At 41.5% G+C, this 25,374-nt stretch overlaps 3 protein-coding genes and 1 long non-coding RNA gene across 4 annotated transcripts in view; all 4 read right to left on the bottom strand.

Annotated features, from left to right (window-relative positions):
• Window positions 1–367: 367 nt before the first annotated feature.
• LOC308328257 lies at window positions 368–13,014 on the bottom strand. The gene is made up of 3 exons (XR_013965281.1): window positions 12,939–13,014; window positions 1,507–1,559; window positions 368–743 (listed from the first exon to the last, which is right to left on the bottom strand). It is a non-coding gene; the product is annotated as an uncharacterized lncRNA (long non-coding RNA).
• On the bottom strand, window positions 3,176–5,866 carry LOC308325829 (polymeric immunoglobulin receptor-like; the record flags this gene model as incomplete). Its single annotated transcript, XM_080778535.1, has 5 exons — window positions 5,808–5,866; window positions 4,521–4,829; window positions 4,028–4,327; window positions 3,380–3,706; window positions 3,176–3,180 (listed from the first exon to the last, which is right to left on the bottom strand). The coding sequence occupies exons 1-5, from the start codon at window positions 5,845–5,847 to the stop codon at window positions 3,176–3,178; spliced, it is 981 nt and encodes a 326-aa protein (XP_080634661.1). The 5' UTR covers window positions 5,848–5,866.
• Window positions 13,015–14,186: 1,172 nt separating the features above from the next.
• Window positions 14,187–16,942, bottom strand: LOC308333593 (polymeric immunoglobulin receptor-like; the record flags this gene model as incomplete). Its single annotated transcript, XM_080790052.1, has 5 exons — window positions 16,807–16,942; window positions 15,520–15,828; window positions 15,027–15,326; window positions 14,406–14,705; window positions 14,187–14,191 (listed from the first exon to the last, which is right to left on the bottom strand). The coding sequence occupies exons 1-5, from the start codon at window positions 16,844–16,846 to the stop codon at window positions 14,187–14,189; spliced, it is 954 nt and encodes a 317-aa protein (XP_080646178.1). The 5' UTR covers window positions 16,847–16,942.
• Window positions 16,943–19,968: 3,026 nt separating this feature from the next.
• The window catches only part of angpt4 (angiopoietin 4), a 69,420-nt gene continuing 64,014 nt past the window's right edge, over window positions 19,969–25,374 (bottom strand). The window contains exons 9-10 of the mRNA XM_080777529.1: window positions 23,210–23,343; window positions 19,969–22,374 (exon numbers count right to left, since the gene is read on the bottom strand). Of these exons, the coding sequence (XP_080633655.1) occupies window positions 22,214–22,374; window positions 23,210–23,343 (295 nt within the window). The 3' untranslated portion in view covers window positions 19,969–22,213. The remainder of the gene's footprint in view (window positions 22,375–23,209; window positions 23,344–25,374) is intronic.

Genomic DNA, 25,374 nt, shown 5'->3' with positions numbered 1-25,374 from the left:
TTTTATTGCCTAAAATATTGTCTATATACATACATTCATGAATCCACTGCTGACCGGCTGTCGATATTGAGCAATTGTTTTATATGGGTTTATATGTGACCCTACCATTAACATCCTAAAAAAATGAATGTCAAACTTTCCTTATGCTTAAAGTAGCATGTGACAAATGTGTCAAACTAGGGGTTTTTCATGATTCTGAATGCATTCCAAGCATTTGTTTTGCACAAAAACCACTCCTAAAACGGCTGTTTTTATCCCCAGAATCATGAAAAGCACCTAGTTTGACATGTCACATGCTACTTAAAGCATAATGAAAGTTTGACATTTTTGCCTTATATAGGATGTTAATGGTGCTCTTTCTCCCTGCCACCACCCCTCACCTCTCTCTCACATGTCTCTCGCCTCAGCTGTACTCAGTTGTGTTTGACAGAGACAGTGATGTTCACCACATAGTTACTTGTTGACGGTACAGTAGAATTCAGAGGGTCATCCCATCTGGTAGGGCAACTGGCAGCAGACCATGTTGGGCTTTGGTTGCCTGTAAAAACGTCTGCATCAGTGCCATGTCCCACTTCATCAGAGCTGCGTTGAAAAGCTGTGGTGCTGTAGTGGAGAACGCCATACTGGTTTGTGGGAGCTGTGATGTTTGTGGGAGCTGTGATGTAAACAGAGGCAATGGGAGTCGCTGTTCCTGCGTCGGCTGTTAGGGGGCTCTGCGGTATCTCCTCATACTCATGAAGGCTCTGAGGAAGAATACAAACTCTTGTCTGAACAGAAAGCCTTGACATACAGTATATGATGTGACATCTTCAACATTCAAAACACAGGTCTGACTATAGAACGTCGCAGTCTCGCCCCCTTTCATGACGACGCCAGGCCCAAGAAATGAATCCCAATGAATTTTTCCCATAGACATTTCAAAAGTAGGCTATTTATTTAAAGACCTTTTAGGTGTCAAACGAAGCCAACTGGAGTCGTGACAAATCATGACAACAAACACAATATTTTGGACCAAACAAATAATTACAAAGAAGAAAAACAACAAAAAAAGTGTTGTAACCTGCCGTTTTTTTCCTACTTTCCAATTCTTTGTTTGGCCCAAAACATTGTGTTTATTGTCATGATTTGTCACGACAAGAGTTGGCTTTGTCTGCGGCGTAAACGTATTTAAATAAATACTTTCTGAAAAGTCTATGAGGAAAATGAACGGGGATTTATTTTCCGGGTCTCTCGAGAGGGCGGGATTGCAACGCCGATAGATTGGGATCCAAACGTGGTTTTCTATAGTGCAAATATTTTGGGCCTCATAAATATGTTATTTAACTTTTTTCTTTGTTGTTTTTACTCTCCAATTTAGTCATTATGCCATTTTTGTGTGTTGTCACTGCTGACAGGTTCTACCCTAACCCTTATGGCATTTGCATGCACGGACGGACGGACACCCACACACCCACACACCCACACACGCACGCACGCGCACGCACGCACGCACACACGCACACACACCTCCCGGTTCATCCTGGCTGCTGCATTCTTTGTGTTTTTTGAAGCCACAGCTCCTGGAACAGAACGCACAACAAGAACAACACATGAGTGACAGAGAGAATAGAGACAGGGAAGAGAAGAAAAGGGAGAAAACTATTGGAATACAGTACAAAACTCAAATGGTGCTATTTCCTATATTTAACATTGTCGTCATGGCATCAGGCGCAATCAAATCAGTCAGCTCCATATTATTATGGGCACAAAAGGTGGGATTCCCATATATGGGCATATATTGATATCATCAGCATTCATGGGCATAAAAGGGACAAGCTGGAAGAACTGCTAGGGTGCTATATACAGTAGTAGTAGCTAAAGTATAGTTATGTATGAAAAATGAAATAGTGCTGTGAGTATGTGTACGTGCGTGCGTGCGTGCACAGATGGAAACTTACGTCTGCAGACGTGTGTTACAGCGACCACAAGCAACAGAAGTAAACTGGCAGACACAGCTACTATAGCAACGGTCTGCCATACAGCCATAGTCTGGTGATTACTGGTACCTGAAAACACAAACTACAGATATGAAAATGTTGACTACATTGCTTGGCACGAGGATGTGGTTGTGGTCAAAAATAGCAGCACTGTGGATGAGAGCAGAGATAACACCTGTTGGCCTGCTGTTTCAACACTTTGCAAGTTTGCATCAAATGTTATGACTCACAGTAGGCTGCAGAGACAGGATCCAAAAGGAAGCACGCACATATTTTTCTACAGGTGCTGAACAAAAAATAAAAAAGTACATTGTACAATAAAAAAGAAGGGTTGTCCGCACACTGTGTATCTGCTCCCAGGAAACTTTATTAAGCAACAACGTTTCGACCCTTACGGGTCTTCGTCAGGTCTACATCAGGTACCTGACGAAGAGCCGTAAGGGTCAAACGTTGTTACTTAATAAAGTTTCCTGGGAGCAGATACACAGTGTGCGGAAAACCCTTCTTTTTCATCACAGTAGGCTGCAAACACGGTGCTTTAAACACGGTGCTTTAAACCATGCACAAAAGGTTAAAATGATGCTAATTTCAGAACACATACACGTTATGCTTTGTTAACCGGTGTCACCAAAGGGTCTGTACTTACCATTTGACCATTTCCCCCTCGACACAAAAACTGTATTCTGATAAGTTTGTAGATCTGTAGAACTTCAGAACAATGCAAGATCTCCATCTCGATGCAGGGACATCCTAAGTTAATTTGTTTTACATAGGGATTTATGTTGGGATTCTCAATATAAAATAGATTACAATAATGGCAGTGGATCAGGGGGTAGAGTGGCCGCTTGGGAAACCATAGGTTCCCTGTTTGATCCTGAACACTGAACCGCTAACTGCTCCCGATGAGCAGGTTGATGCCTTGCATGGTTTACTCAGCTGTGAATGGGCCTCTATTCTATGGGGACCTACCACGTGCCACGGGTCAAGGACAAGGTCCGAGAGAGAAGAATGATGTCTGGGCACTGTGTCAGGCACCCGGTATTGGTGGCAAGCAAACTGTCACTGTGGCAGCCAACCCAGGGCACTGCCAGGAAGGAAAAGAGGGCCACCACTACTTAAGTGACAGTGGAGCTAACAACACACTAGCACCCTGATGCTAGGAGGGTGGAGGGCAGTGATTCAGGAGTCCTGAGTGTTGGCTAGTCTGCAGCACATCATGTGAATGGATGAATATAATGCACATTGTGTTTTATCCGCCATGTTGAGGAAGCTCAAAGTAAATGATTTCACTGTCTACAATGTTGCTACAAGCTGTATACATACAGTACGTGTGTATTACAAGAAACACCTAACCGTTTGAACTTTGACGGGACAAAATGCAGGTACACATTGTGATAACATACCTATAGTCAGCTGACATCTGCCGTAGAATTCAGTTCCCTCAGAATCCTCCTTGCCACACCAATATGTCCCAGCATCCTCCGCTCTCACATCGCTGATATAGACATTTATGTTTTTTGTTGACTTTTGTTTTTTACCCACCATGGAGAACCTCCCTTTGGTCATGTTGACATGTGTTATGTGATGCTTTGTGCTGTTTAAAACACGGTGACAGTTGAATGCATCTTCTCCTTTACAGATGAATCTCAGCCCCTTTGGGTCATTTCCATCATCACACCAGAAAGACAAATTATGTCCCAAGTCAGCTGACTTTTCAAAGGATGTTACAACTAGACAAGGTAGAAAGAATGTGACATAGTGATTAACATAAAGCTTTGTAAATTATCACAATGTTACACCATTTGATATAATTGATTATTGTTATTTAAATACAAACAAAGTGTCCGGGCCTACTCAGGAACGATACTTGATAAACCCTTCTTATTATTAGTGGGAACTAATTTGGGACTAACTATTTGGGAGTTCCTACAACCACTACGGTTTGTTGTTGGATTTTGTGCCATCCACCCCCAGATAATTTCACTCAGTTTCATCATGGCGCCCGTGTCCAAATAAATCAGAGCTAAAATGGTACAAGCGTTGCCACTTACTATGTAGATGGATGTTTTTTATCAGTACGCTGGAGGTGTTGTCAGTCGCCTGTACCCCACACCAGTACAACCCCTTGTTGGTCTTCACATTACTGATGCTAAGTTTCAAGACATCATTTTCACTTGACAGAGAGAGGCTGATTTTTTTACAATTCTGTACATGGTCTCCTTTACAGATGTACTTGAGGTTGTTTTTAAAGCCATCTGGATAGCGGCAGGTGATGGTGGTATTTTTTATTTTATTTTTTTCTTTCAGGGCAATTTGATTGGATTTGATTGGTGATGGGCATGATTGGGCCTCTGTGAATGAAAAAAGGAGACATTATTTAATTTACAATGTTCCTTATTCTATAACCCCAAATCTGTGTGATCAACATGAAAGCAACTGGAGGTAAAACAAATGTTCATATAATGAGTTAATAGTTATTCAGTGCGATGTTATTGCTCTGTAAAGATTCTTTACATAGTTTCTGATGAATTTAATGTCTCTTACCATCGTTTATGTCCACTTCCACAATTACTTTTCTGTTCAGAGGAAAATTACACTCATAGATCCAACTGTCTTTCTGAAGATGTCTGATGGCCACATGGAGCTCTTTTGTGTCGTGAGACCACGAGAATATGTCATTATTCCACTTTTTGTTTTTACTTGTTGTACTGTTCACAGGTTCACAGGGGTCCGTCGTCATCTTTCGTCTGCAGAGTTGTACTTCATCTATTGCCTTCTCTGCTTGACTGCAATTGCATGTGAACATGACAGATCCACCAGGACACCCCTTCACCTTGAAGGAAACGCCACAGCCTGCTGTTTAGGATAAGATAAATCAGGGTGTGTTATTGTTAACGTCCGAACCAGTTCACTCATCATCAGTGATACAACAGCTATCTATATTTTTAAATATCTATGGTTCTTAAAGTGGGGTCTGGTGACCTCCAGGGGTCCTTGAAGGGGATTCCAGGGGGTCCCCAGTAAAATGGGGAACAATTTAACCAATTTAAGACCAATCTTCAAGCTCACAACATGGCATGTGTCGTGTGAGCTCGTCCACATATGTCGTACATTCTCCATTCATTGTCAATAGGAATTTAATGTTTGTGTAGGACAAAAATAGAAGATTTTGCTCGTCCACATATTCAAGACTAAAGTGACTGCATGGTCAAGGGTTTCAGGATATAGCCTACAGTATTATCCTATTTGTTTCACATCCCCCCTGACCATTTATTATTTTCAAATAAAAACATTAAGACTATTGTCTTTACTCGCATAGTAAACCTACGGTTTTACTAAATGTATTACACAGTATGTAGGCCAGCTAATGTAGGCCTATGAATGTTAACACAATTACAATTCAAACTTTTTATTTTTAATTAAAGCTGATTCAAATGTAAATATGTCAGTAATGAATAAACAAAATGTTAATAAAAAAGTTTTTTCATCTTTTATCATTATAAACGTTCATCTTCTTACATTTCATCTTCATTGCAATTTTGAGAATTGCATAATTTGTGTGCTTCTATCAGTTCTATGATATTCTATATTATTCCAAGCCAATTTGGTGGAGATATAAGTGACACATTTCCCCCAAATGTGTAACCTGCATTTAAAATAAAATTAAACAAATCAAGATTTGTTTTATCTGTGATTTTGGATTAATTTAATAATCAAATTCAAGTACCCAGTTTTTTATTTATTTCCATAATGGATACATTACATGTGTAGTGTTTAGTTAAATTCAATTCTTAGTAAAGTGAGAGTAAGTACTATAGTAAGGCTATTTACCTGTCATTGTGTACAGAGTGATGATCAGCAGCAGTCTCATGTTGGCAGGCTGCTGGATTGTGTTGTGTTCCACTGCTTTGGTCCAGCTGTGTCAGTCCTTCTACCTTCTTAAGTTCTGCTGCTTCCTCATCGTCTCTTTTATATCTACTCTATGATCTAAACCCAGCCCTTTCAGAGGTGTCATTTCATATGAGAAGGGGGAAAAAGGTACTGTTGATGCAGTAAATTCACTTTTTCTTTTCTCCACCCATTTTAATGAAAGTCTTAACATTTCTTGTCACTTCAATGGGAGTAGGCGAGGCAGGCTCTTTGCTCTATTTACATGGAATAGCTGATTTGTGTCATTTTATTTCACCTTTATTGTTTTATTGGGAAATGATTGTAAAGCTAAATCTAGTCAGGATACAATAGGCCTATTTAAATCGTTCGTTGCTGTCTGAGACCTGATCTTACCTCCGTATTTTGTTTGTGAATGTGATTTGTGAATATCGTAATGAGCTGTGGTGCTGGTGCAAGAGGCTGAGAGGGTGTGTGTGCGCGTGCGCATGCGGGTGTGTGTATAAATCTGGCGAGGGGGAGGGGTTTACCCATAGAGTATTAAAAGGAGAGAGACTGATCTGGCGCGAAGCTCCGCCCCCTCCGCTATTCATGTCAGTGGAAGTTGGTGGGGGGGGGGGGGGGGGGGGGGGGTTACTCAGGCCAGATGTGTTATCCAATCAGGATATAGAGAAATAAATCCATGCAGATTAAACAAGTGAAATGGTAACACTTTACTTAAGTGAGTAAGTGATGACAGAAAGAAATGAGCAGACAATATTGGCTATTATTATTTTACACATTTTCAAGACTTTGCCCCCCACAAATAGCCACTCTATTTTTGAGGAGCATTTTACACATTTTCAAGACTTTTTTGAGGGGCGCTATATCCACCTTTTAGTGTCCGTCCACAAACTTCGTCCTACACAAACGACGACAAATCGACATGTTACGTTAGGTCATGATGATGTACGATGATAAGAGCGCCCCTCACTTAAATTAAATTGATCCCCATTTTGCTGGGGACCCGCTGGAACCCCCCTCAAGGACCCCTGGAGGTCACCAGACGCCACTTTAAGAACCATTGAAGTCGATGATCTTGTCAGCTTCTATTGTATTCTACATCCTTAAAAAAGGTTCTGCTCCCACCTAGTGGGCACTGGGGTGAGTACAGTTGCAGTAGATCAACAGACCAATCTGTCTTTGAACTAGTGTACTGTACATAGTGGGACGAGGGGACCCCCAGGGCTCTATCCGCTCCTTTCTCTCTGCACCAAATCTACAAGCTCACAACGCATCACATTGACGTGTTTTTGAGCTATTTTCAACAAATCTTCACCTGAGAATAGGGATGGTTTAGAAAATGTTGAATATAGTTATTATTACTATTTCTAGTAATCATAATAGAGAGTGCTTTGTTTGGCCATTGGCCCCTATATACAGTAGGTCTGTGGTTGAATATCATTCTTTATCAACTAATATGAAACTAACGCCACTGCGACTTGACAGGAAATTGGGAGAGAGATGGGGAGTCCGAGTGACATGCAGCAAAGGTCATCAGGATCGTACTAATTCAAACCCTTGACACTCTGTCAGGCTGGCATTGTAGCCTAGGGTGTGCCCGGGCCACCACGCTGGTGGCCCGGACCTTCTTTCTTTCTTTCTTTCTTTTCCAAACCGTAGGAGTCATGTACACAGGTACTAGAGCCAAGGTGATGACCCCGATGACAACAAACTGAGGTTATAACACCCTCCCGGACAACATAAATAATTTACTTTAAATACTAAATTTAGGCTCATAGAACAACATGACAGGGCAAAACCTTTAAAGTGAGGAATGTGCGTCAATCGAGGACTCTGAATAGCATCTCCAGTATATTCGTAACTCCAACCTTCCATGCCTTATGAAGCTCAGCTTATTCTCAGCAACTATAATCTGTTCTCATACGGCTGTGAATGCTGGACCTATAAAGCCTGCCTTACAAAAGATCCCTGGATTGGCTACACCAGAATGCTATGTGTGCAGCGCTAAACAGGCCATCTTGCTCGCACGTCATATTTGCGGGTTGGGAGGAAATGCCACCCCGGGTGGCACTTTAAGTATGACTTAATGTAAGTCAAGTGCAACATGGCCACCATGTGAAATGTGAATATGGTGAATGGGAGTGAAGACACGGGCATCGATCACGAGAGCATAGAGAAAGATGCAGGGGAGAAAAGTAGGCTACTGGTGAGTTAGCCTGATGTATATGGAGGATGGAGATGACTGAAGACACCGCTGTAGGGCTCGTCCAAAGATGAACTAGACAGAGACAAGGCTCTACGATGAGTTCTAAAGTTTGACCCCGGCCTTCACGATGAAGCCAAGAAGAAGACATCTCAAGGTAGGAACCTGATTTATTTGCTGTTGAAGGCTGGTGTGAATCTACAGTGTGCCTGTTGTTGTTGTTGTTGTTGATGAAGGTTGTGACAGGCTACATGCACATAGGCTGTGTATGTTGAAAACAAATGACACCCATGTGAAGTGAGTGGTGCCTTTTATCACGATGATGTATGATGATCATGTATAGACCCACATGGTCTCACATGTGGGTCTATACCACAGTAACCATGCTGATACCGACTAATAGACACCCAAACACACAATGTCACATGTTGGAGCAGTTAGCACAACTCAAAAAAGTGTTGTGTTGTGACGTTGGATGTTGTTGAGTTGTAAACAGAGTAGCTGTATTGGTTCATATGAATGGCTTCATGGGAACACCTCTGTACATTCCTCCACGTCATTATTCATCTTTCTTTCTTTCTTATTATTGGAAGCTGCAGCTGATCTCTTGATGTAGTTTAAATCATGTACTGTATTTTCAACAGAGGTTGTTGTTGTTGAGGTAGTCGAAGGTAATTTTTGTTCGCCAGTGAAAAGTACCGGTAGCCATATGAGCCTTTAGCCCTCGCCTGCTGAGTCAGACAACATTTATTGGTTTGAATACATTTTATTTTATTATACAAAATAAAACTGCATACTGTACTTCTGCTTACACTTGACAGGACAGATTTTCTTCCACATAGACAATATATATATATATATAAAACAAAAACCTCTACCTCTCTTAACGCATCTTACAATACTACAAACAATGAAAGCAAAGATTAACCACTATATATGTACCTCACTACTCTCTTCATAAAGTGCATCTTTTAAGACCAAAAGAGAAACATATCTTCAATGTAACATACAGAATGTGGCAGCATGTTATAGATTCATACAAAAAAAGAATAACCCGGAATGTCACGTGATACAAAGCGCAAGACACAAAGAAATAACTTGTTTCAGAACACAAAGATGAATTACTACTCCATCGCACAACGGTATGAACAAGGTGTGAAATCATATTTCAAATCACACTTGGCATCATTGAAGGCATTGCGGTCTCGGATGGAGAAAACATTATCACACACAGATAGCCATTGAATTGCAAATTAATTAATGTGTGTTAATGTCATTGGATTCTTTGGTCTCTCTAAAACGTAAAAACACGAGTAATCAATATAACAACAACCTTGTTTATGTCATCATGCGAGAGGAAAAAAATCCATACCACACATTCATGCAAGCACACGTACTGTATGCGTACGAGCAAATACAATCCAGTTCCATCACAAACTGCTGTTACTGTCTGTAACAGTAATAGTAGCAATGACTGGATATTTTAAACGTGTGGACAGTTGGAAAAATGAACACATTTCTGTATGTGTTCTCATTTTTCATCACATTTGTGTTTCATGGCATTCTACAGTATGTGTGTGTGTACTATGATTACTATCTATGTGATGCTTCTTCATTGCCATCGAGGGGATGCAATATTTCTATCTGTGGGACTGCGAGCAGGGTGCATGTGTCAATAAAGGAAAGTGGGTGATTCATGCATTGATACTTCACTTTCAAACCCTGCACAATGTTTATCTACTAAAAATTAAATCCGCTTGAAGAATGATTGACCGGCGTAATGTCCAAACTGTCCAGCTTCCTTTAGAATGGAAACATCACTGTCCTTTAGTGTCCTTGAACATTCCAGTGGTTCTGTTCCACATTCAGTGCAGAAAGGCAGGAGACAGGCCATAGAAGAAACTGAAAGCATATGCACAACTCATTATGGTTCCCATTTGGTCCGAGTATTGTATAATATTGTTCACAAATGTGGTTCCTGGGGATCTAATGTTTAGAGAAGATTGGTTAAAGGCTATCATGGGACCACCATACCATCATCCAAAAAGGACACAGGACCTTACTGTGCAGTATTTCAGAAAGTTGTTACAAGTCCTATACCATCATGGCAGAGTATCAGTGCGTTGTTCTGAAGTCATATGTGTGTCTGTGCCATCATTTCAGTGCTAGAAGCCGTGAGCTTTTGATGTCCTTGTTCAAAATGTTTTCACCCCCATTATGCCCCATAGCATAGAAATATGGACGAAGGGACTTTCACCCATCGGTTTCTACAGACCCGTTTTGAAAGAATGTCCACGAGTGCCACCAAACCCAGAGTACTATTGGTGTGAAGGGGAGCGAGGGTTCTACAGACCCAATCACAAGCCCCAAAAGCATTCCCTGCTTTATCATCAAATAAAAAAATGAATGGACCATAATTTACAAAACGCATATATATGTGTGAAAGACTTCAGTGGAATGAAAATTCTTCTGCAGCAGGAGGAGAATTATAGCGCTAGTTGCTGGGTCATTAATGACAACTGCAACGCTTTCATTGACATACCCTCATTTTCAAGATGGAGTCCTTGCCGCCTCCTGCCCCGTGGTCGTGGACGTCAGAGCTCAAAAGGCTGATTCACAATTTCGCAAAACCAATGTTGTTGTGTGGCATGTCGCAACACTTACTTGTAATTACAGTATCCACCGGTACGGTGGACTGTGGATGCAGGAAGTCACACCTAGACAGATTAGAACGCTTCCTCGAAGACCATACCATAAGCAGTGTAGTTGCAGGGGTGCCTTTAGAACTTGTATGGATCGTCAGAGGGCTGTACCATCCCAGAATAAATTGGGTTTTTAATGTTCTGTGTGGGAACTCTTCCAGGGGTGTGCACAGGGCCGGAAGCGTAGTTTTCAGAAGTCGTAGGGCCGTAGCATCATGGCAGTGTAGCGCAGAGAGTAACTGGGACCTCGGAAGTGATGCCACTTAATGCCGTTGAGCTTCCTTATGTTGTGGCCCACGGTGTAGTACATGCCGTTCAGGTTGGAGAGGCCGCAGGCGTCGAACCACCAACCTGAGAGACAGAAAGAGAGAGGAAGAGGATGAAAAATTGAAGGGAGGATACAGTAAAGTGGAAAGACTTTTCAAAGTTCTAATGATAAAACCATCTGAAATCCAACAACTGATTATCAGACTGTGAGCAAAGAAGCAGTTCAATGTCGTGCCATTTCCGCAGCCTACGAACAGTAGATTTGGCTCTGTTACTTGCAATAGTCCGGTTTTCCTTCTTATAGGACAGGCGTTTTATGCCCCTGCCTGCTGATAGTGTGTTTGAGCCCAATTAAGTTTCATTTTGTGTTTTCAGCACCCTCTGGTGGACAAACGTGCAGGTGTGTGTGTGTGTGTGTGTGTGTGTGTGTGTGTGTGTGAGAGAGAGAGAGAGAGAGAGGTTCTCAAAGTGGGGCCTGGGGACCATCAGGGGTCCTTGAAGAGCTTTCAGGGGTCAGCAAGTTCACAATGGATCGAAATGTGAGTCTGAGAATGTGCAAAAGTAAGGTTACATTATTCTGTACAAGAGTTACAAGTGCATAAATGAACACTGAGGATTGTATGTACTCTGGCCCAGGTCACTCACTGCAAGTCTGTGAATGTTTTGTCTGAAAATGAAGGCGATGGGAAAAGTAATTAAAGTGAAATGAACACTTCTGACAGACAGTCACACCACACTGTGTCCTTGTATTTCCATACCGGAGAACAGCAGACCACACTACCACAGTGCACCAACATCGTTTTCCTCAGTTTCCCTGTTTCTCTCCCCGTACGTCCCTTTGAGTTTAAAGGACTATTATGCAGTATCAAGCATTATCATTTTCACATTTTTACAGTACAGTACAGTACAGTGTTTACCTCCTGTGAGCATTAGAGCACATTTGCAGTGGTCACAGTTATCGTTGTCTTGATCTCTGGTGCTGAAGCCAGTGCCATGGGCAGCCAGACTGCTCTGCTTTCCCGCTGTTCCACTGTAGCCTCGCAGATACAACCTGGACACCGCGAGACAGAGAGGAGGACACTGTCATCTTTCACATTCAGTGGATTTGTCTGTTTTACAAGACAACATCTGTATTTGTTTGTGTAACTGTAAATCATCGATTTCAAACTGTTACTTTTCAGGAAATATATGTGGGTCCATTGTCTAGGATGGGTAACATATCCATCAACATGATGGGCATAATGTTCTCATGTTTGAGAAATATGAAATAAATGTATTACAAGATGTATATATCAGTGAGATGATGTCTTACATTGTCATTTACTACCCTAAATAACATTAAAAGTCCATAGAATTGGCTGGCCTATGACGTAATTTCAGAAAGCCATTCATTGGAGGGGCTAGTGCCCCTCAAAAAACATGAAACGTTGGAAGAGATGGAGATATTGATTGATATTCTGCCCAACAGAAACACGTAGACCAGTGGTTCTCAACCAGAGGTCCTGGGACCACCAGTGGTCCTTGAAGGGATTCCAGGTGGTCCCCAGCTAAATGATGGAGAGTTGGTAACCAAATGGACCCTTATGGATCTTTAACTGTGTAAAATGAAAAAAGTACAAAACTCAAATGGTGCTATTTCCTATATTTAACATTGTCGTCATGGCATCAGGCGCAATCAAATCAGTCAGCTCCATATTATTATGGGCACAAAAGGTGGGATTCCCATATATGGGCATATATTGATATCATCAGCATTCATGGGCATAAAAGGGACAAGCTGGAAGAACTGCTAGGGTGCTATATACAGTAGTTATAGCTAAAGTATAGTTATGTATGAAAAATGAAATAGTGCTGTGAGTATGTGTACGTGCGTGCGTGCGTGCACAGATGGAAACTTACGTCTGCAGACGTGTGTTACAGCGACCACAAGCAACAGCAGTAAACTGGCAGACACAGCTACTATAGCAACGGTCTGCCATACAGCCATAGTCTGGTGATTACTGGTACCTGAAAACACAAACTACAGATATGAAAATGTTGACTACATTGCTTGGCACGAGGATGTGGTTGTGGTCAAAAATAGCAGCACTGTGGATGAGAGCAGAGATAACACCTGTTGGCCTGCTGTTTCAACACTTTGCAAGTTTGCATCAAATGTTATGACTCACAGTAGGCTGCAGAGACAGGATCCAAAAGGAAGCACGCACATATTTTTCTACAGGTGCTGAACAAAAAATAAAAAAGTACATTGTACAATAAAAAAGAAGGGTTGTCCGCACACTGTGTATCTGCTCCCAGGAAACTTTATTAAGCAACAACGTTTCGACCCTTACGGGTCTTCGTCAGGTCTACATCAGGTACCTGACGAAGAGCCGTAAGGGTCAAACGTTGTTACTTAATAAAGTTTCCTGGGAGCAGATACACAGTGTGCGGAAAACCCTTCTTTTTCATCACAGTAGGCTGCAAACACGGTGCTTTAAACACGGTGCTTTAAACCATGCACAAAAGGTTAAAATGATGCTAATTTCAGAACACATACACGTTATGCTTTGTTAACCGGTGTCACCAAAGGGTCTGTACTTAGCCCCCTCCATTTGACCATTTCCCCCTCGACACAAAAACTGTATTCTGATAAGTTTGTAGATCTGTAGAACTTCAGAACAATGCAAGATCTCCATCTCGATGCAGGGACATCCTAAGTTGTTAATTTGTTTTACATAGGGATTTATGTTGGGATTCTCAATATAAAATAGATTACAATAATGGCAGTGGATCAGGGGGTAGAGTGGCCGCTTGGGAAACCATAGGTTCCCTGTTTGATCCTGAACACTGAACCGCTAACTGCTCCCGATGAGCAGGTTGATGCCTTGCATGGTTTACTCAGCTGTGAATGGGCCTCTATTCTATGGGGACCTACCACGTGCCACGGGTCAAGGACAAGGTCCGAGAGAGAAGAATGATGTCTGGGCACTGTGTCAGGCACCCGGTATTGGTGGCAAGCAAACTGTCACTGTGGCAGCCAACCCAGGGCACTGCCAGGAAGGAAAAGAGGGCCACCACTACTTAAGTGACAGTGGAGCTAACAACACACTAGCACCCTGATGCTAGGAGGGTGGAGGGCAGTGATTCAGGAGTCCTGAGTGTTGGCTAGTCTGCAGCACATCATGTGAATGGATGAATATAATGCACATTGTGTTTTATCCGCCATGTTGAGGAAGCTCAAAGTAAATGATTTCACTGTCTACAATGTTGCTACAAGCTGTATACATACAGTACGTGTGTATTACAAGAAACACCTAATCTTTTGAACTTTGACGGGACAAAATGCAGGTACACATTGTGATAACATACCTATAGTCAGCTGACATCTGCCGTAGAATTCAGTTCCCTCAGAATCCTCCTTGCCACACCAATATGTCCCAGCATCCTCCGCTCTCACATCGCTGATATAGACATTTATCTTTTGTTTTTTACCCTCCATGGAGAACCTCCCTTTGGTCACGTTGACATGTGTTATGTGATGCTTTGTGTTGTTTAAAACACGGTGACAGTTGAATGCATCTTCTCCTTTACAGATGAATCTCAGCCCCTTTGGGTCATTTCCATCATCACACCAGAAAGACAAATTATGTCCCAAGTCAGCTGACTTTTCAAAGGATGTTACAACTAGACAAGGTAGAAAGAATGTGACATAGTGATTAACATAAAGCTTTGTAAATTATCACAATGTTACACCATTTGATATAATTGATTATTGTTATTTAAATACAAACAAAGTGTCCGGGCCTACTCAGGAACGATACTTGATAAACCCTTCTTATTATTAGTGGGAACTAATTTGGGACTAACTATTTGGGAGTTCCTACAACCACTACGGTTTGTTGTTGGATTTTGTGCCATCCACCCCCAGATAATTTCACTCAGTTTCATCATGGCGCCCGTGTCCAAATAAATCAGAGCTAAAATGGTACAAGCGTTGCCACTTACTTTGTAGATGGATGTTTTCTATCAGTACGCTGGAGGTGTTGTCAGTCGCCTGTACCCCACACCAGTACAACCCCTTGTTGGTCTTCACATTACTGATGCTAAGATTCAAGACATCATTTTCACTTGACAGAGAGAGGCTGAATTTTTTACAATTCTGTACATGGTCTCCTTTACAGATGTACTTGAGGTTGTTTTTAAAGCCATCTGGATAGCGGCAGGTGATGGTGGTATTTTTTATTTTATTTTTTTCTTTCAGGGCAATTTGATTGGATTTGATTGGTGATGGGCATGATTGGGCCTCTGTGAATGAAAAAAGGAGACATTATTTAATTTACAATGTTCCTTATTCTATAACCCCAAATCTGTGTGATCAACATGAAAGCAACTGGAGGTAAAACAAATGTTCATATAATGAGTTAATAGTTATTCAGTGCGATGTTATTGCTCTGTAAAGATTCTTTACATAGTTTCTGATGAATTTAATGTCTCTTACCATCGTTTATGTCCACTTCCACAATTACTTTTCTGTTCAGAGGAAAATTACACTCATAGATCCAACTGTCTTTCTGAAGATGTCTGATGGCCACATGGAGCTCTTTTGTGTCGTGAGACCACGAGAATATGTCATTATTCCACTTTTTGTTTTTACTTGTTGTACTGTTCACAGGTTCACAGGGGTCCGTCGTCATCTTTCGTCTGCAGAGTTGTACTTCATCTATTGCCTTCTCTGCTTGACTGCAATTGCATGTGAACATGACAGATCCACCAGGACACCCCTTCACCTTGAAGGAAACGCCACAGCCTGCTGTTTAGGATAAGATAAATCAGGGTGTGTTATTGTTAACGTCCGAACCAGTTCACTCATCATCAGTGATACAACAGCTATCTATATTTTTAAATATCTATGGTTCTTAAAGTGGGGTCTGGTGACCTCCAGGGGTCCTTGAAGGGGATTCCAGGGGGTCCCCAGTAAAATGGGGAACAATTTAACCAATTTAAGACCAATCTTCAAGCTCACAACATGGCATGTGTCGTGTGAGCTCGTCCACATATGTCGTACATTCTCCATTCATTGTCAATAGGAATTTAATGTTTGTGTAGGACAAAAATAGAAGGTTTTGCTCGTCCACATATTCAAGACTAAAGTGACTGCATGGTCAAGGGTTTCAGGATATAGCCTACAGTATTATCCTATTTGTTTCACATCCCCCCTGACCATTTATTATTTTCAAATAAAAACATTAAGACTATTGTCTTTACTCGCATAGTAAACCTACGGTTTTACTAAATGTATTACACAGTATGTAGGCCAGCTAATGTAGGCCTATGAATGTTAACACAATTACAATTCAAACTTTTTATTTTTAATTAAAGCTGATTCAAATGTAAATATGTCAGTAATGAATAAACAAAATGTTAATAAAAATGTTTTTTCATCTTTTATCATTATAAACGTTCATCTTCTTACATTTCATCTTCATTGCAATTTTGAGAATTGCATAATTTGTGTGCTTCTATCAGTTCTATGATATTCTATATTATTCCAAGCCAATTTGGTGGAGATATAAGTGACACATTTCCCCCAAATGTGTAACCTGCATTTAAAATAAAATTAAACAAATCAAGATTTGTTTTATCTGTGATTTTGGATTAATTTAATAATCACATTCAAGTACCCAGTTTTTTATTTATTTCCATAATGGATACATTACATGTGTAGTGTTTAGTTAAATTAAATTCTTAGTAAAGTGAGAGTAAGTACTATAGTAAGGCTATTTACCTGTCATTGTGTACAGAGTGATGAACAGCAGCAGTCTCATGTTGGCAGGCTGCTGGATTGTGTTGTGTTCCACTGCTTTGGTCCAGCTGTGTCAGTCCTTCTACCTTCTTAAGTTCTGCTGCTTCCTCATCGTCTCTTTTATATCTACTCTATGATCTAAACCCAGCCCTTTCAGAGGTGTCATTTCATATGAGAAGGGGGGAAAAGGTACTGTTGATGCAGTAAATTCCCTTTTTCTTTTCTCCACCCATTTTAATGAAAGTCTTAACATTTCTTGTCACTTCAATGGGAGTAGGCGAGGCAGGCTCTTTGCTCTATTTACATGGAATAGCTGATTTGTGTCATTTTATTTCACCTTTATTGTTTTATTGGGAAATGATTGTAAAGCTAAATCTAGTCAGGATACAATAGGCCTATTTAAATCGTTCGTTGTTGTCTGAGACCTGATCTTACCTCCGTATTTTGTTTGTGAATGTGATTTGTGAATATCGTAATGAGCTGTGGTGCTGGTGCAAGAGGCTGAGAGGGTGTGTGTGCGCGTGCGCATGCGGGTGTGTGTATAAATCTGGCGAGGGGGAGGGGTTTACCCATAGAGTATTAAAAGGAGAGACTGATCTGGCGCGAAGCTCCGCCCCCTCCGCTATTCATGTCAGTGGAAATTGGTGTGTGTGTGTGGGGGGGGGGGGGGGGGGGGGGTACTCAGGCCAGTTGTGTTATCCAATCAGGATATAGAGAAATAAATCCATGCAGATTAAACAAGTGAAATGGTAACACTTTACTTAAGTGAGTAAGTGATGACAGAAAGAAATGAGCAGACAATATTGGCTATTATTATTTTACACATTTTCAAGACTTTGCCCCCCACAAATAGCCACTCTATTTTTGAGGAGCATTTTACACATTTTCAAGACTTTTTTGAGGGGCGCTATCCACCTTTTAGTGTCCGTCCACAAACTTCGTCCTACACAAACGACGACAAATCGACATGTTACGTTAGGTCATGATGATGTACGATGATAAGAGCGCCCCTCACTTAACACTTTTCGGATATAAAGCAGTTAAATTGATAACCATTTTGCTGGGGACCCGCTGGAACCCCCCTCAAGGACCCCTGGAGGTCACCAGACGCCACTTTAAGAACCATTGAAGTCGAGGATCTTGTCAGCTTCTATTGTATTCTACATCCTTAAAAAAGGTTCTGCTCCCACCTAGTGGGCACTGGGGTGAGTACAGTTGCAGTAGATCAACAGACCAATCTGTCTTTGAACTAGTGTACATAGTGGGACGAGGGGACCCCCAGGGCTCTCCGCTCCTTTCTCTCTGCACCAAATCTACAAGCTCACAACGCATCACATTGACGTGTTTTTGAGCTATTTTCAACAAATCTTCACCTGAGAATAGGGATGGTTTAGAAAATGTTGAATATAGTTATTATTACTATTTCTAGTAATCATAATAGAGAGTGCTTTGTTTGGCCATTGGCCCCTATATACAGTAGGTCTGTGGTTGAATATCATTCTTTATCAACTAATATGAAACTAACGCCACTGCGACTTGACAGGAAATTGGGAGAGAGATGGGGAGTCCGAGTGACATGCAGCAAAGGTCATCAGGATCGTACTAATTCAAACCCTTGACACTCTGTCAGGCTGGCATTGCAGCCTAGGGTGTGCCCGGGCCACCACGCTGGTGGCCCGGACCTTCTTTCTTTCTTTCTTTTCCAAACCGTAGGAGTCATGTACACAGGTACTAGAGCCAAGGTGATGACCCCGATGACAACAAACTGAGGTTATAACACCCTCCCGGACAATCCACCTTTAATGACAACATAAATCATTTACTTTAAATACTAAATTTAGGCTCATAGAACAACAAACCTTTAAAGTGAGGAATGTGCGTCAATCGAGGACTCTGAATAGCATCTCCAGTATATTCGTAACTCGATCCAACTTTCCATGCCTTATGAAGCTCAGCTTATTCTCAGCAACTATAATCTGTTCTCATACGGCTGTGAATGCTGGACCTATAAAGCCTGCCTTACAAAAGATCCCTGGATTGGCTACACCAGAATGCTATGTGTGCAGCGCTAAACAGGCCATCTTGCTCGCACGTCATATTTGCGGGTTGGGAGGAAATGCCACCCCGGGTGGCACTTTAAGTATGACTTAATGTAAGTCAAGTGCAACATGGCCACCATGTGAAATGTGAATATGGTGAATGGGAGTGAAGACACGGGCATCGATCACGAGAGCATAGAGAAAGATGCAGGGGAGAAAAGTAGGCTACTGGTGAGTTAGCCTGATGTATATGGAGGATGGAGATGACTGAAGACACCGCTGTAGGGCTCGTCCAAAGATGAACTAGACAGAGACAAGGCTCTACGATGAGTTCTAAAGTTTGACCCCGGCCTTCACGATGAAGCCAAGAAGAAGACATCTCAAGGTAGGAACCTGATTTATTTGCTGTTGAAGGCTGGTGTGAATCTACAGTGTGCCTGTTGTTGTTGTTGTTGTTGATGAAGGTTGTGACAGGCTACATGCACATAGGCTGTGTATGTTGAAAACAAATGACACCCATGTGAAGTGAGTGGTGCCTTTTATCACGATGATGTATGATGATCATGTATAGACCCACATGGTCTCACATGTGGGTCTATACCACAGTAACCATGCTGATACCGACTAATAGACACCCAAACACACAATGTCACATGTTGGAGCAGTTAGCACAACTCAAAAAAGTGTTGTGTTGTGACGTTGGATGTTGTTGAGTTGTAAACAGAGTAGCTGTATTGGTTCATATGAATGGCTTCATGGGAACACCTCTGTACATTCCTCCACGTCATTATTCATCTTTCTTTCTTTCTTATTATTGGAAGCTGCAGCTGATCTCTTGATGTAGTTTAAATCATGTACTGTATTTTCAACAGAGGTTGTTGTTGTTGAGGTAGTCGAAGGTAATTTTTGTTCGCCAGTGAAAAGTACCGGTAGCCATATGAGCCTTTAGCCCTCGCCTGCTGAGTCAGACAACATTTATTGGTTTGAATACATTTTATTTTATTATACAAAATAAAACTGCATACTGTACTTCTGCTTACACTTGACAGGACAGATTTTCTTCCACATAGACAATATATATATATATATAAAACAAAAACCTCTACCTCTCTTAACGCATCTTACAATACTACAAACAATGAAAGCAAAGATTAACCACTATATATGTACCTCACTACTCTCTTCATAAAGTGCATCTTTTAAGACCAAAAGAGAAACATATCTTCAATGTAACATACAGAATGTGGCAGCATGTTATAGATTCATACAAAAAAAGAATAACCCGGAATGTCACGTGATACAAAGCGCAAGCGAAATAACTTGTTTCAGAACACAAAGATGAATTACTACTCCATCGCACAACGGTATGAACAAGGTGTGAAATCATATTTCAAATCACACTTGGCATCATTGAAGGCATTGCGGTCTCGGATGGAGAAAACATTATCACACACAGATAGCCATTGAATTGCAAATTAATTAATGTGTGTTAATGTCATTGGATTCTTTGGTCTCTCTAAAACGTAAAAACACGAGTAATCAATATAACAACAACCTTGTTTATGTCATCATGCGAGAGGAAAAAAATCCATACCACACATTCATGCAAGCACACGTACTGTATGCGTACGAGCAAATACAATCCAGTTCCATCACAAACTGCTGTTACTGCGGCAGCGGTGGCCGAGTGGATTGCGGAGCGGTCTAGATACCGGAAGGTCGCCAGTTCGAATCAGCGATCCGACACGTTAAAATTACCACCGTTGAAGTGCCCTTGGACAAGGCATTGAACCACTACCATGAAATGCTCCATGTGGGCCTGGCTGTAAACAAGTATCTGATGCTTAGTCCAGTTACCCTTGGTAAAACTTGATTTACCAGAACGCATTTCTTCTTCATTTCTTCTGTCTGTAACAGTAATAGTAGCAATGACTGGATATTTTAAACGTGTGGACAGTTGGAAAAATGAACACATTTCTGTATGTGTTCTCATTTTTCATCACATTTGTGTTTCATGGCATTCTACAGTATGTGTGTGTGTACTATGATTACTATCTATGTGATGCTTCTTCATTGCCATCGAGGGGATGCAATATTTCTATCTGTGGGACTGCGAGCAGGGTGCATGTGTCAATAAAGGAAAGTGGGTGATTCATGCATTGATACTTCACTTTCAAACCCTGCACAATGTTTATCTACTAAAAATTAAATCCGCTTGAAGAATGATTGACCGGCGTAATGTCCAAACTGTCCAGCTTCCTTTAGAATGGAAACATCACTGTCCTTTAGTGTCCTTGAACATTCCAGTGGTTCTGTTCCACATTCAGTGCAGAAAGGCAGGAGACAGGCCATAGAAGAAACTGAAAGCATATGCACAACTCATTATGGTTCCCATTTGGTCCGAGTATTGTATAATATTGTTCACAAATGTGGTTCCTGGGGATCTAATGTTTAGAGAAGATTGGTTAAAGGCTATCATGGGACCACCATACCATCATCCAAAAAGGACACAGGACCTTACTGTGCAGTATTTCAGAAAGTTGTTACAAGTCCTATACCATCATGGCAGAGTATCAGTGCGTTGTTCTGAAGTCATATGTGTGTCTGTGCCATCATTTCAGTGCTAGAAGCCGTGAGCTTTTGATGTCCTTGTTCAAAATGTTTTCACCCCCATTATGCCCCATAGCATAGAAATATGGACGAAGGGACTTTCACCCATCGGTTTCTACAGACCCGTTTTGAAAGAATGTCCACGAGTGCCACCAAACCCAGAGTACTATTGGTGTGAAGGGGAGCGAGGGTTCTACAGACCCAATCACAAGCCCCAAAAGCATTCCCTGCTTTATCATCAAATAAAAAAATGAATGGACCATAATTTACAAAACGCATATATATGTGTGAAAGACTTCAGTGGAATGAAAATTCTTCTGCAGCAGGAGGAGAATTATAGCGCTAGTTGCTGGGTCATTAATGACAACTGCAACGCTTTCATTGACATACCCTCATTTTCAAGATGGAGTCCTTGCCGCCTCCTGCCCCGTGGTCGTGGACGTCAGAGCTCAAAAGGCTGATTCACAATTTCGCAAAACCAATGTTGTTGTGTGGCATGTCGCAACACTTACTTGTAATTACAGTATCCACCGGTACGGTGGACTGTGGATGCAGGAAGTCACACCTAGACAGATTAGAACGCTTCCTCGAAGACCATACCATAAGCAGTGTAGTTGCAGGGGTGCCTTTAGAACTTGTATGGATCGTCAGAGGGCTGTACCATCCCAGAATAAATTGGGTTTTTAATGTTCTGTGTGGGAACTCTTCCAGGGGTGTGCACAGGGCCGGAAGCGTAGTTTTCAGAAGTCGTAGGGCCGTAGCATCATGGCAGTGTAGCGCAGAGAGTAACTGGGACCTCGGAAGTGATGCCACTTAATGCCGTTGAGCTTCCTTATGTTGTGGCCCACGGTGTAGTACATGCCGTTCAGGTTGGAGAGGCCGCAGGCGTCGAACCACCAACCTGAGAGACAGAAAGAGAGAGGAAGAGGATGAAAAATTGAAGGGAGGATACAGTAAAGTGGAAAGACTTTTCAAAGTTCTAATGATAAAACCATCTGAAATCCAACAACTGATTATCAGACTGTGAGCAAAGAAGCAGTTCAATGTCGTGCCATTTCCGCAGCCTACGAACAGTAGATTTGGCTCTGTTACTTGCAATAGTCCGGTTTTCCTTCTTATAGGACAGGCGTTTTATGCCCCTGCCTGCTGATAGTGTGTTTGAGCCCAATTAAGTTTCATTTTGTGTTTTCAGCACCCTCTGGTGGACAAACGTGCAGGTGTGTGTGTGTGTGTGTGTGTGTGTGTGTGTGTGTGTGTGAGAGAGAGAGAGAGAGAGAGGTTCTCAAAGTGGGGCCTGGGGACCATCAGGGGTCCTTGAAGAGCTTTCAGGGGTCAGCAAGTTCACAATGGATCGAAATGTGAGTCTGAGAATGTGCAAAAGTAAGGTTACATTATTCTGTACAAGAGTTACAAGTGCATAAATGAACACTGAGGATTGTATGTACTCTGGCCCAGGTCACTCACTGCAAGTCTGTGAATGTTTTGTCTGAAAATGAAGGCGATGGGAAAAGTAATTAAAGTGAAATGAACACTTCTGACAGACAGTCACACCACACTGTGTCCTTGTATTTCCATACCGGAGAACAGCAGACCACACTACCACAGTGCACCAACATCGTTTTCCTCAGTTTCCCTGTTTCTCTCCCCGTACGTCCCTTTGAGTTTAAAGGACTATTATGCAGTATCAAGCATTATCATTTTCACATTTTTACAGTACAGTACAGTACAGTGTTTACCTCCTGTGAGCATTAGAGCACATTTGCAGTGGTCACAGTTATCGTTGTCTTGATCTCTGGTGCTGAAGCCAGTGCCATGGGCAGCCAGACTGCTCTGCTTTCCCGCTGTTCCACTGTAGCCTCGCAGATACAACCTGGACACCGCGAGACAGAGAGGAGGACACTGTCATCTTTCACATTCAGTGGATTTGTCTGTTTTACAAGACAACATCTGTATTTGTTTGTGTAACTGTAAATCATCGATTTCAAACTGTTACTTTTCAGGAAATATATGTGGGTCCATTGTCTAGGATGGGTAACATATCCATCAACATGATGGGCATAATGTTCTCATGTTTGAGAAATATGAAATAAATGTATTACAAGATGTATATATCAGTGAGATGATGTCTTACATTGTCATTTACTACCCTAAATAACATTAAAAGTCCATAGAATTGGCTGGCCTATGACGTAATTTCAGAAAGCCATTCATTGGAGGGGCTAGTGCCCCTCAAAAAACATGAAACGTTGGAAGAGATGGAGATATTGATTGATATTCTGCCCAACAGAAACACGTAGACCAGTGGTTCTCAACCAGAGGTCCTGGGACCACCAGTGGTCCTTGAAGGGATTCCAGGTGGTCCCCAGCTAAATGATGGAGAGTTGGTAACCAAATGGACCCTTATGGATCTTTAACTGTGTAAAATGAAACCATTTGGTTTAATTTTACACTCTCAAGAGTTAAATTATTGTTAAACATCTGATCAACGTTTGCCTGTCATCTCTCCTACTACCAACATCAACACAGCATGGAATTGTGGACAAAATCTTATCCAACGACAACAAAATATTCTACGTTTTGGGTCTGAGAGGCTAAATCTCATCACATGGTGGTCCGTGGCTCAAATGCCCAATAAATAATGGGCCTTTGATGTGAAAAAGGTTGAAAACCACTGACGTAGACCATAAATGGTCTACACTTTAAAATCTGGAGTACAAATGTAACCCATTTCCATTTTGTTATAGGATTGTATACTGTGCAAATTATTCTGCTCTTGTGATGTGTGTAATTATCTGGACATGACACAGCACATTGTGTAAAGTACATTAATGTTTTTACGGTAATCCTTTATACAAAGGCATGTCTAATCTCAGTGGAGCTACCTACCTATACTTTAAAGGGCCCGATTAATACATCAACATGGAAACCATTAGATAATACACAAGTATGAGCCAGAAGTAATTAATCTCTAAACTGTATTTTATTTTCATTTTGTGTGTGTGTGTGTGTGTGTGTGTGTGTGTGTGTGTGTGTGTGTGTGTGTGTGTGTGTGTGTGTGTGTGGCTAACCTGGGGCAAATCGCTGAACCAAGTTTCTTGCACACAGTGCCAAGTAGGCCACATACTGTTAAAACTGTAATTATGCCAATAGTGTTGGGGTTAGGCTGACAGCCGAACACCTTGCCCAAATAACTGAAGTCATATAGGATTATACAGTAGATGACTGATATCATGGAGACCTTACGTCCTTAGCACACCTTACTGGACCACGATGGACGTGTGTCTCATGATCATCCATTATTGACGTTTTTAACCCAGGCATGGTACTGCTGTATACCTCAAAATCATAAATATTGAACCGATGAAAAGTATTAACCTGCAGCTTGTGATTAAAATAATAACCACATGGACGTAGTTATGGATCCACTGAACACAAGTTATTCCTTTTCCCTATTTCCTGAAAAGTCACAGTTTTGGACACTCAAGGCTCCTGCTCGATAGCAACGACATGCCCATCCCACTCTAAATCATTGGTTCTCATAGTGGGGTCCAGGGACCCCAGGGGTCCTTGAGGGAGTTTCAGGGGGTCCCTAGGTTAGATAGGAACCAAATGGACCTTTATGGTTCTGTACTCAGAGAGTGTACAAATGGAACCAAATGGACCCTTATTCGTACACTCTCAGAGTTAAATCAACATTGATTTTACAATATAAATTGGGATCCCAGAGATAGAAATGCCATTAAATGGGGCCCATATTACTAATGCATGTCAAACTGGGAGTCCTTGAAATTAAAATGGTTGAGAATCACTGCTAGAGCCATAACATTCTTCACTTATCATATATTTTCAAAAGGGCTATAATAAATGTCAATTTGGTGGTCCTTGACATGAAAGACTTTGC

The sequence above is a fragment of the Protomyctophum bolini genome, assembly GCF_963924005.1.
Source record: "Protomyctophum bolini genome assembly, chromosome: 2".
Lineage (NCBI taxonomy): Eukaryota > Metazoa > Chordata > Actinopteri > Myctophiformes > Myctophidae > Protomyctophum > Protomyctophum bolini.
This window is presented reverse-complemented; position numbering and strand designations above follow the sequence as displayed.